At 46.9% G+C, this 14,745-nt stretch overlaps 2 protein-coding genes across 14 annotated transcripts in view; both read right to left on the bottom strand.

The window, feature by feature from the left end:
* The window catches only part of LOC127001659 (guanine nucleotide-binding protein G(I)/G(S)/G(T) subunit beta-1), a 76,563-nt gene that overhangs the window by 39,132 nt on the left and 22,686 nt on the right, over positions 1-14,745 (bottom strand). For 8 of the 9 annotated variants that reach the window (XM_050866627.1, XM_050866629.1, XM_050866624.1 and 5 more), the window contains one exon: positions 935-1,018. In XM_050866627.1, coding sequence (XP_050722584.1) covers positions 935-991 — 57 coding nt within the window. In that variant the 5' untranslated portion in view covers positions 992-1,018. Of the gene's footprint in view, positions 1-934; positions 1,019-3,226; positions 3,837-14,745 lie in introns of those variants that run through there. The other variant, XM_050866626.1, reaches the window with a different exon arrangement.
* On the bottom strand, positions 4,180-6,834 carry LOC127001661 (uncharacterized). 5 transcript variants are annotated; one of them, XM_050866636.1, is made up of 3 exons: positions 6,680-6,834; positions 6,518-6,567; positions 4,180-6,290 (listed from the first exon to the last, which is right to left on the bottom strand). In XM_050866636.1, the coding sequence occupies exons 2-3, from the start codon at positions 6,545-6,547 to the stop codon at positions 5,403-5,405; spliced, it is 918 nt and encodes a 305-aa protein (XP_050722593.1). In that variant the 5' UTR covers positions 6,548-6,567; positions 6,680-6,834; the 3' UTR covers positions 4,180-5,402. The 5 variants fall into 5 exon arrangements, with proteins under 5 accessions (XP_050722593.1, XP_050722594.1, XP_050722590.1 ...); XM_050866637.1 differs by lacking the exon at positions 6,518-6,567 and adding an exon at positions 6,403-6,452; XM_050866633.1 differs by lacking the exon at positions 6,518-6,567 and having other exon boundaries at positions 4,180-6,452.

Genomic DNA, 14,745 nt, shown 5'->3' with positions numbered 1-14,745 from the left:
ACTCCCCACATCCTTAATCCCTTTCTTCCATCTCTAGAGGTTTTTGATTCCTTCCCCTCCGTCCCCAAACATCCACATCAGTGTAGTCTTCCCCATTTCCCCACGTTCCCTCCTCCTCCTTCCCTTCGTCCCCTCACCTGGCCCATCCCCTTCTTTCCTTCCTCATTACCCCAAGTCCCCAACCTTCACATTTCTTCCCTTTTGTTGGTTCGATGTTTTGTCTCTTTTCTTCTTTTTGAGGACGAAAGGCAAGTGTGTGTGTGTGTGTGTGTGTGTGTGTGTGTGTGTGTGTGTGTGTGTGTGTGTAACCTGGACCACAACACTTGAAGGGGTTTCCATCACACACACACTCGAACGCACTCAATCCTTGCCTTCTTTCCACGCCTCCAAAGTAAACAAACACACAAGCGCGCGTGCGCACGCACGAACGAACACACACACACACACACAGAAAAGATGATAACACAAGATATACAGCAATTCATACAAAAATGATATACGATAAACCATCACAATAATAATAATAATAATAAAAAAAAAATTGAACTCACTGTATTGTTAGAATCTAGAAAATGGAAGTGTACAGTTTTAAACACACACACACACACACACACACACACACGAAAAACAAAACACACTTAAAAATAATTGTTGTTGTTGACGTGACTACAGCTGAGGGAGGAGAATAGGGAGGGAGAGCATAGGAGATGTGTGTCAAGAAGGAAAAAAAATGCACTGAAGGAAGCGTAAAAGATGAACGAAGTTAAATAAGAAATAAAAATAGAAGGGACCAAGAGAAATAGTGGTACAGAATTAATAATGTACCAGTAAGAAAGAAAGGCAGACAGTGACTTCCCAACAACTTGCCTCCAACAGCTGTAGACATATAATCAACAACAACAACAACAACAACAACAAGAGCGAGGGTACTTACTCGTATAGTGTTCTTTAGTCTCTCAGCTTCTTGTCGTAAACTATCCAAATCATTCATTTCTAAAAATTACAAAACTAAAAAAATCTGGAAAGAAAAAGAGAAGACACCATTAGACATTTGCACAGTAATAAACAAAAGTTCTTATATTCTAGACATGAACATGATTATCACAAGTAAAACTGCTCTATTTTTTGTGTGTACAGATTTCACGAAGACAAGTCAAGAACACTATCCACTATCACATAATTGAACTGCTATCAATACACCAAGACTATACCAAGAACTTTATACCATTTACAAAGCATTACATTTCAGGAAGACCAGAATAACAATATTAATTAACTCTTCTAAAGGCACCAACGCTACTCAACCTGTATTAATTAGTATGGCAGTGCTTCCATTAACCTTGTACCTTGATATAAAAACAAGAGCAGACTATAAACCCATTATGAATTTGCACTAAGACACTAACGCTACTCAAATATTCATGGTACAGCACGCGCAGCTATAGCGTATACCTGCAACTTTACCTTTACCTTCTGTGATACATATTTCGAGAACGGTAAACTAAAATACCATTGGGAATTAGTAGTTATTAAGACTACACCCACACGAGACTCAACTTATCTTACCATCCCATTGCTTTCATTAATACCTTTGTTATATATCACGGTGAAAAAGCAAGAAAACCGTTGTCTATTTGCACTGTTTTCACCAAACTACCACTAAAGACCGAAACCTTAATTACATCACAGTGCCTTCATTAACTCCTTCGTCATGTTTCCTGAAGGAGACAAGGAAATCGCTGAATATGTGCAGTTTTTACGGTAACACAAACGAAACTCTAATCATCAAAGCCTCACACAGCTGACATTTCTCTACTTTTCCTTATTTCATTCAGGCAGAGAAAGAAAATCATATAAATTTTGCACTATTTAAAGATACCAAAACATATTACAAAGGCACCCAATAATATCGTCACCCCGTTCAACTTTTCTTTATATATTTCAGTTCCTTCAAGTTAACTATCCTGTATTCGATTATGGAAGTGTCAATAAATCCGGTGGTCTTTTTTCTGCCTTCCACCCCGCCCCCCCTCCCTTCCTCTTTTGATGATTTTTGCAGCACCTCGACACAACTATCTACTTTACTGACGTATCTGATGTGGCTCTATAGGGCGTAAAATCTAAGGCTTCCAAATTGCCATACTTAAGTTGTGCTGTCTCTTTGTAATCTCTCTCTCTCTCTCTCTCTCTCTCTCTCTCTCTCTCTCTCTCACACACACACAGACATACACACCTGTAAATTTGGGCACACCGATTAACTTATTACTTGATTTTTTTTTTTTTTAGTAACTTGTCATACGCAAGTTAAAGCGATGATGACGATAACGATGAAGTGGAGGAGGAGGAGTGAGGAGGTTTTCACAATGCACTCACTTTATTTTACTGATCAACCGCGGTGTTCGAAGAGATGTATGGTGTGTGTGTGTGTGTGTGTGTGTGTGTGTGTGTGTGACGTCCACCCGGCTGGCTCTTTCTTTCTATGGCCCCAAAATGAGTCTTCCTCTCTTCCCTTCTTCCTCCTCCTCCAATGACTTCTACCACCTGCCTCTTCAAGCAATTAACCTCCTCCACTTCCAATCAGGTGGAGAGTTTGTGAGAGTCCCTCCTCTTCCTCCTCCAGCACCACCACCTGCCCCTCCCTAGTGGTGGTGGTGGTGGTGAGGTCGTCCACCACCACCACCGCCACCAGGCCACAGCAGCAGCCCGTCAGGCCCCAGTGGTGGTGGTGAAGGTGGTGGCGAGCAGGAAGGGTGGTCGGGTGTGATTCCTGAAGCAGATAATCGATCAGCAGGGCAACACACCTTCCCAAGTATTGCAATCAATGAGGCACGACTGTGTGTGTGTGTGTGTGTGTGTGTGTGTGTGTGTGTGTGTGTGTCTAGACGGCAGCCCCAGCCCGAGACGATGATGATCCAGTCCTCCCCTCCCCCCACGCCCCTCCCAACACTCACATCCACACCCACACCCACACTTTACCCTCTACACTCTCTCTCTCTCTCTCTTTCTCTCTCTCTCACACACACACACACACACACTCGGGGCCTGGCTGTGGCACACTCGGCCCCTATCGAACCCCCGCGAGGCGAGGCGGCACATAAAGGTGGCCTGGCGAGGCGCACGGACGAGGCAGGTGGCTGGCTGGCTGGCACGCAGGCCGCCGTAGCAGACAACAGGAGGGCGCGGCGCGGCGCGGCGCCGGCCTCCTGGAGGAGCAACATCAGCTTACCCGGGGGAGTGGAGGCAGTGCGAGCTGGTGAGTGAGGTCACAGGGGCAGCAGGGGAGGCGCTCTCATGCTGGTCCCCCAGGCTCCCGGGGCGCGGGCGGCCGCGGGCGGCACACACAGTCTGGGGCACGAGCCGTGCTGGGGGCGGCGGGCCACAAGCGCACTGTGGCGGACCACCGCCTACTGGGGGGCCATGGCGGGCCGTACAGAGTAGCACCAAGGGCACTGGGTGGTCACGGGGCGGGGCGCAGGGCGGGCCGCTGCGGCAAGGCACGGTGCCCACAGGGGCGGCAGCAGCAATAACAGCAGCAGCCTCAGCAACGGCGGCGGCAGAGGAGGGGGAGGTGGCGACTCAAGATGGCGGTGGCGGTGCAGGGCGGCTCGTGTGAGGGCGGCGGCTGCGCTCCCGCGGCTGCTCGTAGTATTGCGTGGTGGGCGTGAGCACCGCGGAGGGGTGGCGGCGGGCGCCTGGGGTAGGTGGGCACCTGCACTGAGCACTGCGGTACGGCCACGGGCACTGCGCGCTCCGCTCCGAGCTTAACCTGGCAGCCACTGTGGCACACGCCTCCCGCTCCACACCAAGTCCAGAACGCGACTAGGAGAGGCGCGTGCCTTGCCGCGCAGCTCTCCCGGCGCAGCCGCACTGCCCCGCCACGCCCGCACCACGCACACACGCACGCAACACCACGCACATCGATCCCCATACACACCTGCCACCACACGCTCACGTCCGCACGCCCGTCCCCGCCAACACGACCAAGGGGAAGGGCACGCTGGGCACGACCCGGCACCCCTGGCACTGGCACCATACACACACACACACACACACATCGCCCAACATTCTTAAAAAAAAAAAAAAAAAAAAAAAAAAAGGTTGGTAGGGTCAGTACAACCTTAAAGTCCTCCCCTCCCCCCCCCCCTGCCCGCGGCCTGTGCCCCTCCGAGGTCACTCACACTGGCCCTCCTGCCCCAACAACACTTGACCCTCCGCCTGGCTCACCGGAAACCTGTCCAGGACCTTATCCCCCCCCCCCCCCCCTCTCTCTCGTGAATTATCTCCACCAGACCATAGAGGTTCCTGCCCTTGCCGAGAGGAGGAGGAGGAGGAGGGGGAGACCTGATGTAGTGGTGCTCTCTCTCTCTTTCTCTCTCTCTCTCTCTCTCTCTCTCTCTCTCTCTCTCTCTATCCGCCGGTACGTTCAGCCGCTTTCTCGAAGTTAAAGTTCGGGGGTTCTAACTAGGCGAGTATGGACGCCTCGTGTGGGTGCCGGGGCTTAAAGGAGAGGGTTTGGGGGGGCGGGAGAGAGAGAGAGAGAGAGAGAGAGAGAGGGAGAGAGAGAGAGAGAGAGAGAGAGAGAGAGAGAGAGAGAGAGAGAGAGAGAGAGAGCAGTGGCCTGTATGTTTGTTCTGTACTAAAGCAGCAACAGTAACAATAGTAGTAGTAGTAGTAGTAGTAGTAGTAGTAGTAGTAGTAGTAGTAGTAGTAGTAGTAGTAGCAGCAGCAGCAGCAGCAGCAGTAGTAGTAGTAGTAGTAGGCCAAAAAGTGGTGATACACCTGCTGGGGCGGAAGAGGACAGCAGAAGGAAGCACGGAAACATGGAGAAACAGCCTGCAAAAAGCCTGCCAGAGTGATTAAGCAGCAGCAGCAGCAGCAGCAGCAGCAGCAGCAGCAGCAGGAGGAGGAAGAAGAGGAGGAGGTCACTCGACAGTAGACATAATGACGATAGATGGAGAAAGAAGGGAGAATGGAAGGAGGTACATTTTGGAGGAAGGGAAGGAAAACGGAAGAGACGAAGGAAGAAAGGAGGGAAAGAGGGAGGAAGCGGAGACCTGGGGACCTGCCTCACTCACACAAAGAAGGGAGAAGTCAAGAGGTGGCGAGGGGAGGGCGCGGCGGCGAGGGCGGACAGGGATAGGTGTGGGTATGTGTGTATGTGTGTGTGTGTGTGTGTGTGTGTGTGTGTGTGTGTGTAGTTTCCTTCGACGACGTCCTTGGCCCTGGCAGCCCTGGCGAAAGAGCAGAAGGTGGAGGAGGAGGAGGAGGAGGCGATGGGGAGTTGGTATTTACGTCACGGAAGGGAAAGGAGGGAGATGGAGGAGGGGAAAGAGGAGGAGGAGGAGGAGGCACTTGTGGTGGTGGATACCTGAGACTCCTGCCTCGAGGCCCTCACCCCAACCTCACCTCACCTCCTCCTCCTCCTCCTCCTCCAGCGCAAGGACAAAACACGGGGCGACACGAGGCTCCGGAAGGCAGGAAGGAAGGAAGGACGGACTGGGGAGAGAGAAAGGAAGGAAGGAAGCAGAGTAAGGCAGAAGTGGATAAAAGGAAGGAAGGATGGACGGTGAGGAGAGAGGAAGAAAGGATGTAAAGAGAGGGAGGGAAGGAAGGAGGGAAGGAAGGAGATAGACATGCAGGGACCCCAAACTGATAAGAGACAAAGAAGGAGGGGAAGATGATGGGAAGGAAATGGAGGAAAGGATGGGTGAGAGGGAAGAGGGGAGAGAAGAATGACGAAAGTGAAGGATGAAAGAGGGAACATAAGGGAGGGATGGACAGAGAAAGTGAGGGACGAAGAGAGAAAGTATGGATGAAAAAGAGAAGGGTGCACAGAGGGAAAGAAGGATGAAGAATGGATGAGAGAATGAGGGAGGAATAAAATGGTATAAGGATGAAAGAAGGGACAGAAGGGTACAAAACGAGGGAGGAAGGGAAGGACGGATAAGAGGGAAAATAGGATGGAGGAGGAGAGTGAGGGAGGGAGAGAGAAGGGGAAGGGGAAGAAGTGTATGCTGAAGGACAAGGATGAATGAGAGAAAGAAGAAGGGATGAGGAGAGTAAGGGAGAGAAGGATAGATGAGGAGAGAGTAAGGATGAAAGACGGGACAGACTGAGGGAGGAAGAGAAAGACGGATGAGAAAATGAGAAAGGGGGAGGGATGAAGACTGTGAGTGAGGGAGGGAGGGAGGAGATCCTAGCTTGCGTAATGCGGCCACTACAGTCGAGTGGCTACGAACGGTCTCTCGGCCTTCCGCGGGTGTTCCTTCCAAGCATAACCGCCTCACCACCTCCACGACCCTCATCACCACTACCACCATTGTAAGAGGAGTAACACCACCTAAACAAACACTAAGTAATAACACCACTACTAAGAAACTCCCCAACCCCCACCACCATCACCATCACGACCCTCATCACCACTACCACCATTGTAAGAGGAGTAACACCACCTAAACAAACACTAAGTAATAACACCACTACTAAGAAAATCCCCCCCCCCCCCCACTACCATCACCATCACGACCCTCATCACCACTACCACCATTGTAAGAGGAGTAACACCACCTAAACAAACACTAAGTAATAACACCACTACTAAGAAACTCCCCAACCCCCACCACCATCACCATCACGACCCTCATCACCACTACCACCATTGTGAGAGGAGTAACACCACCTAACCAAACACTAAGTAATAACACCACTACTAAGAAACTCCCCACCCCCCACCACCATCACCATCACGACCCTCATCACCACAAGATAACACCACCACCACCATTATAAGAGGAGTAACACCACCTACACAACTTAAGTAATAATACCACTACTAAGAAACTCCCCCCCCCACCCCCACCCCCACCATCAGTCATCACTACAATAATTACGAGAGGAATACCAACACCTAGCTACACACCACCAAGAAATGAAACCAATACTAAGAATCACCACCACCACCACCACCACCCTCACCACCACTAGGAAATAAATAACCCCACTAAGAAAATATCACTTAAACGAACCACCACCACTGATTGGGGAGACTAAGTAACCACCACCACCACTACCACTAAGAGATATGTATCACCACCACCATCACAGCGCCAATAACACTACCATTATCTTCACTACCACCACCACCACCACCACCACTAAGAAGGATTATATCACCGTCATCACCACCTCAATAACGGCATCACACCACCACTAGTAACACATAAATACACCATCACCACCACCACCCATGAATAACTGAATAGCACCATCGCCACCACCTTCACTATCTACACCACCATCACCAAAATTAACCACCAGGAAGAAAAGTACCACAGGACACACCCAGACCACCATCACCACCACAACCAGTCCACCATTACCTCTTTCGGGGCTCACATACCCATATTTGATCAGGCTTTCGTAATAGAAGATTTGAACAGCTATTTCCTTAGGTAGTTTTATGTCTAGTGAAAAAACAGTTTGGCAAGGCTAAGGGTTGTATTATAAAATATTTCGTCCCCCAAGAACACATATTTGACAAGGCTTTCGTGGGAGTTGTGGGCACTTGGAGTAGTTTTATAACCCTGGTGGTAGTTTGACTCTTCTTCTGTACCGTGAACCTGAAGAAACACTCATGAGAACCCGACTGACCCCCTCTTTGACCTTTAGAAATAGCTGATGTGAGAAGCGAAAGTGTTTTAAAATACCGACCTATTTCTCTGCACCGTGAATGTGAAAAACACCCATGAGAAGAACCCGACTAATCTCCTTTGTGGGTTTTGTAAGTCTTTGTTGTGGGAGCCGAAAGGGTCTGAGAATACGGGGCTCAGTACCACACCTACGGCCATTACTCCCGAGCCTTCCTAACACACTGCACCCATTACGAGTACTGTCCATCACTAGGAATTGAATTTATGTAGGAAGGAAGAAAGAAAGGAAGGATGGGTAGGAAATGAGTCGAAAGGGAAGGGAAGAATGATAGTGAGAAAGGGTCGGAACTAAAGGAGGGGAGAGAGGTCAGGACGGAAAGAATGAAGGAGAAAGCAGGCAAGTAAGGAAGGGACACAAAGGGACATTATTGTAACGGAGGAAGAAAGAAAAGGGAGGAAGGCAAGCAAATAATCAAGCAAGCAAATAAGTAGAGTGACAAAGGGACAAAATATAAGAGGAAGAAGGAATACAACGAAAAACGAAAACAAAACCAGCTCAGGAATAAAGAGAGAAATATGGAGAAACAGAAAATATACCGTAAGCGGAAATAAAAGGGAGAGGAAAAATAAAACAAGCTCAGGAATAAAAAGAGAAATAAGGAGAAACAGAAAATATAACGTTAGCGGAAATAAAAGGAAGAGGAAAAATAAAACAAGCTCAGGAATAAAAAGAGAAATAAGGAGAAACAGAAAATATAACGTAAGCGGAAATAAAAGGAAGAGGAAAAATAAAACAAGCTCAGGAATAAAAAGAGAAATAAGGAGAAACAGAAAATATAACGTTAGCGGAAATAAAAGGAAAAGGAAAAATAAAACAAGTTCAGGAATAAAAAGAGAAATAAGGAGAAACAGAAAATATAACGTAAGCGGAAATAAAAGGGAGAGGAAAAAAAAAACAAGCTCAGGAATAAATAGAGAAATAATGATAAACAGAAAATATAACGTTAGCGGAAATAAAAGGAAGAGGAAAAATAAAACAAGCTCAGGAATAAAGAGAAATAAGGAGAAACAGAAAATATAACGTAAGCGGAAATAAAAGGAAGAGGGAAAATAAAACAAGCTCAGGAATAAAGAGAAATAAGGAGAAACAGAAAATATAACGTAAGCGGAAATAAAAGGAAGAGGGAAAACAAAACAAGCTCAGAAATACGTAGAGGGGAGTAAGGAGAAACAGAAAGAGGGGAGAACCTTGACTGTCCGAAACCCGAAAAAAGGAGGAAAACTAACGTAAATATGGAAGGTGATTAAGGAATTCCAGGAAAAGAGGGAGGGAGGGAAGAGACGAAATGAGAGAGAGAGAGAGAGAGAGAGAGAGAGAGAGAGAGAGAGAGAGAGAGAGAGAGAGAGAAATACGAATGATAAAAAAAAAAAAATACCAAGAGAAACAAGCACAATTAGGAAAGAAGGAATTATAGCTGCAAGAGAAAGTGAAAAAAAAAAAAGACCCATATACCTCCACGCCTCCATTTCTTCCCTCCTTTCTTCCTTCTTTAGTCTGTACGAGGAATCAGTGCGTCTCTCCCTCCCTCCTTCCCTCCACCTGGCCTCTCTCCTCTCCCTCCCTCCCTTCCTTCCTTCCTGGTTCATGTCCATCCATCCACTCCGGCTTCCCAGAACACCTCAGCGCCTGCCAAGGAAAAGAACACACACACACACACACACACACACACAGAAAAGCACATAAACAAGCTGTTTGGAGAAACCTACAAGATGATGCAAAATATAAGGGTATCATTCCATTTTATGGACAAAGAAATGAAGAAAATAATAACAACGTTGATAAGACCAGAGCTTGAATATGCTGCAGTTGTGTGGTCGCCTCACAAAAAGAAGGATATCAGAAAGCTGGAAAGGATAGAGAATTGCAACTAAAATGGTCCCAGAACTCTCGAATATGACGTATGAAGACAGATTGAAGGAGATGGACTTTACGACACTGGAACAAAGAAGGGAGAGGGGAGATCTGATCACGCTGTATAAGTTGCTAAATAAGTCTGATGAGGTGGATAGAGATGATCTCTTCTTAACTGCGAGAACGCAGGTGGTGGAGGCGAAGTGTCCAACAAATGAAGGAAAGGCTGGATACATGTATATAATATTATGGAGACGGGACTATTAGAGCTAGCTCGGGACCGGTAGATTACAAATAGGTAAATACACGCACACGGGTGAATCCTACAGTTACCAGCAAGACCAAAGAGACCCGCAGGCATTAACGAAAATTATGGTTCTCTGGAAGGAATAGTTCACACGAAGAGGAGGAGGAGGAGAAGGAATGCGACGACGACACTGAAGCTGGAGTAAAAAGAAGAAAGAATGTTTGTAATTGGTTATCTCACTTCCTATTCAATCTTCTTTTTATTATTATTATTATCGAAAGAGCAGAGGCGGTGATTTAGAACCTTGCTCATCTTAAGACCTTCCTCCTCCTCCTCCTTCTCAGGTGTGTAAACAAAAACAAACACCCCCACGCTGACACCTGACTACACCTTACGTCATCACCACCACCGCTACCATCACCACCTCCATCATTATTCATCACCTCATTTGTTTTTATCATAATTATTACTGCTATTGTTATTCATGCCCGTCGCTCGCTCATTCGAGAGAGAGAGAGAAAGGGGGGGGGGGGGGGGGCACGCGGACACCCGGTTCTGCGAAACATGAAAGGTATGGGTATGGCGTAAATCGCTCCAGGAACACACACACACACACACACACACACACACATACCTCCAGGCCTAGCACCACACCTGCCAAAGATATGCATACCAGAGGAGGAGGAAACATGGAGGAGCAGGTACCAGAAAACCAGTTGGCTCATAACAAGGTTGTCTTCTTCGGTGAGTTAGTTTGTTCGTCTGGATTTCAATGACCTTCAGAACAGACTAAAGGTAGGAGGGAGGAGGAAGCAGAACAGGAGAGACAACAGTGAGAATGCTTCCCTTCCCGTCTGACATCCATACCACCTCCTCCTCAACCTGCAGGAATGTGGTCAACTGAGCCCCGGGGGAAAGTACTACCCTGAAATACCTGCCACCCCCCCACCTCTCTCTCTCTCACACACAGCACTATAACACTTGCTTTCTACACTAACACGGAAATCCTTATACTTATGATGCGGTAAAGCTAACACACACAGACACACAAACTCCGCTCCGGTAGCTCAGTCGGCTAGAGCGCCGCGCTGCAAGGCTTCACGGCCAAACAGGCGGTGGTTCGAGCCCCGCTCAGGCCGGATTCTTTCCGTTGACTAGGAGTGGTTACTGTCCCCCCCCTGAGCAAGGGGTGTGGGGTGAGAGGTCCTGGAAGTACCCAGAGATCGACGATAATGAGCATGCACTTGTTCGTGTCGGGAGGGTACCTGCTGGCGAAAGCGAGTCCCAATGCGTGATCAGGCCGTGGTGAAAATACACACACACACACACACACACACACACACACACACAGTAATACTAAGCAACTTTTCCCCTCATCACTATTCCTCGTCCCTCACTCTAAATATAACGCATACAGAGAAGAGCAAATTAGCGGCCAGAGTAAAGAGGGAGTGGTCAGTGTTAGTTTTGCTCATCACTAACAAGCTCAGTTCAAAACACCCGCCCAGGTGAAGGACAATTTTGGCAGGACTCTTTTTACATTACAATGTAGGGTTAGTAGAGCAGATATGAAGGTGCCACGCTCTTGTGTGTGTGTGTGTGTGTGTGTGTGTGTGTGTGTGTGATTCACCACCGCGCGGCCGCGGCCTGATCACGTGTTGGACTCGTAATCGCCAGCAGGTACCCTCCCGACACGAGCAAGTGCTCTTTATTGTCGATCTATGGGTACTGCCAGGTGTGTGTGTGTGTGTGTGTGTGTGTGTGTGTGTGTGTATACTGGCAGCGGTCATGCTTTGTCAAGATCCTGAGTGGAAAAGTCCTGGAACATCGCACAGGAACATGGACTCAATAATCCTCCATCTCAGCCTTTGCCAATGCCCATCTTGTAGTAAAGGTAATGTTTGGGCCATATGCTATAGCTACATGTGGCCTTAGTGCTCATCACTGTCGCATTGGCCATTGAGCCTGTGGTGGGTAAGAGCCCATTACCCAGGGACACAGGGCCAGTGTGACATCAAAGTTACCAGTTACCTTCCCCAGGTTTATACAGGTGCCCATTTATCGACCAGCCCAAAAGGGAGGTTGAACAGCTGAGTGGGCTTCAAGCTGACTGACCGGGGATTGGAACCCAGGCCTGCGGATTTGAAGGTAGGCACACCATCACTTCACCTCGGAGGCAGTCTATTTAATGGCAGATGGAAAGGAATTAAAAATACCAGTTCTTGACAACAAATTAGGCATTAATAACTCTGAACTGGATACACTGATGCCTCTTTGAAAACGGTGTACATGTCAAAAAAAAAAAAAAAAAAAGGGTCCCTTCAGTGCAGAAGCCTCAATAAAACAATCCTTCCCTGCTGTCTGACTGTCTGGGTGGGCTTGTTGATGGCTACACAACATATTCTGGGGCCACAAATTTCAGTGTCATGGAAACATACTTGATACTTTTCAACATTACAAAATCAACTATATTTTAAGCTTAAAATAATTACAAAGGCCATGTGTGCTGCCTCGGGAAGGTGACAGTGAAGGTAAAAGGTGGGGGCAAACTGTGGAGTCAGAGTCGGAGTCGGCTACTTTTGGCCGGAGTCTGAGTCGGTAAAAATACCTCTGACTCCTTTATGTAATTATCGCGTAATCTATTTTTTTATTTATTTATTTATTTTTTTACGTGTTGCCTATAGCGCCTGTAGGCTTTCTTGAGCAGCCTCTTTGGCGATACCAGCCCGTTACTCCCATGGTATATGACTGCTAGGCTAGTTTTGCTACTTCGTGGGGAATTCCCACTAATTTGTGGGAGAAATTACCTTTTGTGGGAGGTCTTGTGGACGGACATTTCAGGCAATCAATATGGGTTAAGATAATATGGCGGGAATATTCATTTAATGTGGATTTTTTTTGTGTAAATTTTTTATATCATGATATTTCGCCTGACTAAATAATCATGTAGATCACTGAGATAAATTACTAGATGGTGTCTGAGAAAACATACCCAATGACACATGAAACACCATGTACCGAGCGTGTCTAATTCCTGTAGTATTCATACGCGTCTGCACCATCAAGTGATTGAGGATGCTCAGCAGTTGACAAGAAACTCACATCTGAGATAGACCGCGTCACTGACTGCCACTATTTTATTAATTTATATAGGCAAGATCTGAATATTCTGTGATTGTAGCAGTTAGCTGATGAAAATGACACACACACACTGCTGTCGAGATAACTCATACACACACACACACACACTGCCATCGAGACAACTCTTACACACACACACACTGCCATCGAGACAACTCTTACACACACACACACACACACACACACTACAATTGAGAAAACTCTGTGACCGTTCCTGTGTGCTCCCCCCAAAATCGCCTGTTTCAAATTACACGACTCAAAATAATAAAATACAGTAGAATACCTGAACTTAGAATCATATACTAAAAATAACATTAACTAAAAATTAATAACGTACGTAGTTACGTGATACCACAGTGCTTCGAATTTTGGTGATGGTGTGATGCGTGTGAGTGTGTTGTAGTATGCATGTGGAAGAGGCACCAGTTTAAAACTTTGCGTGCTGGTGTGTGAGTGACCTCCCCAAGTTTCGTTAATAAAGTAATGTGTTATTCTAAACACTCTACTGACACTCACAAACACTTTGCTATTTCCCATTACACTCAGGTCGTGGAATGATAGATAAGACTTTCTTGTGGTGTAAAAACGTCCTTCACTTGAATGGGAACCCCAAGGAGAAAAATATTTCAACAGATGGGCTGAAAATGACATACCAAATGTAGTTGAGACTGAAAGTACAGACTTAACAAAATTGGCAACCATGGTTTGAACTAATAACTGAGGGACGGGAGATCAGATAATGGGAGGAGGGTGAGATGGCTGCTAATGCATTTACTGGGTGCGGTTATTTCAAAAACTAATCTCTGGCTGGGGCTGGACAAAAGGGCCTCAAGAGAGTCTACTGGCACTACAGGGGGGGGGAAAAAAAAAGTAGAAGGGGGATGGGCAGGGGGGCCGGAGTCAGAGTCGCAACCTTAAAGTTTCCTGGAGTCAGAAATTTTTAACTCCAATTCCACACCCCTGGGGCAAGTGCTACAGCCAAGCACCGCATCAGCACTCATCTGTCACCTTAGCACTTGAGCCTGTGATGAGTAAGAATCCACCACCAAGGGGCAAAGGTCAAATGCTAAATCAAAGTTACCAGTTCACCTTCTCAGGTTCCCTCAGGTATCCCTTTATCAACTAGTCTGATTAGGCTGGGCAGGCTGCATAGACTGTTATGAAACCCTGGGTCATGATTTAGGAAGCCTGCTAACTACTATACCTGAGGTGCTTGTAGAAGTAAGACTCAGTGTAAGTTTCTAGTTCTTAGTGATATAACCTTCAAGCACCTAACGATGGTTGGGTGTGGTGCTAATGCTGGGTTCATCTCCCATCATCCCAACATTTTCAAACCACTTGTTACATCACAGCATGTGAACAAAGATATTTTCCTAAGAAATCTCTGCCAGAAGGCTTCTATACAACCCACACATATTGAAGCTGTTGTGATATCCATCCATCCTCATCCATCTGTCACCAATGAATACTACAGAAGAACACTCAGTCACAACCTTCACATCCCAGCTGAGGGATACTTGTGAGCTAGAACTGATGCACACACTTGTGGTCTGATAACAATTGATTGGTGTTGGCCAACATATATGCAGATCAACAAGTTTAAGTTGGAACATTAGATCCATTAGGACACACACTACTGCCCCAATGAGTACTGAAGCTGCTTGCCTTACGCATATGGCATATTGGCCTGTGACCCTTCCAGCCTTATTTAAAATATCTTCATCATTAAGTGTTCCATATCTTATTGTTTAAAGCACCTATAATGACAATAGCAGCAAACAGCCACTCCTATAAAT

This window comes from Eriocheir sinensis, chromosome 21 (genome assembly GCF_024679095.1).
Source record: "Eriocheir sinensis breed Jianghai 21 chromosome 21, ASM2467909v1, whole genome shotgun sequence".
Classification (NCBI taxonomy): Eukaryota; Metazoa; Arthropoda; class Malacostraca; order Decapoda; family Varunidae; genus Eriocheir; species Eriocheir sinensis.
Note: the sequence above shows the minus strand (reverse complement) of the source record. Positions and strands in the feature narration are given on the sequence as shown.

Excerpts from the sequence above, each read along its gene's own strand:
- LOC127001661 (XM_050866636.1), bottom strand. The coding sequence starts at position 6,547 with ATGGTGGTAGTGGTGATGAGGGTCGTGATG. Across the intron at positions 6,291-6,517 it reads TGGTGATGAGGGTCGTGATG|GTGGTGAGGCGGTTATGCTT; the intron begins GTGATGGTAGTG and ends AGGGTCGTGGAG.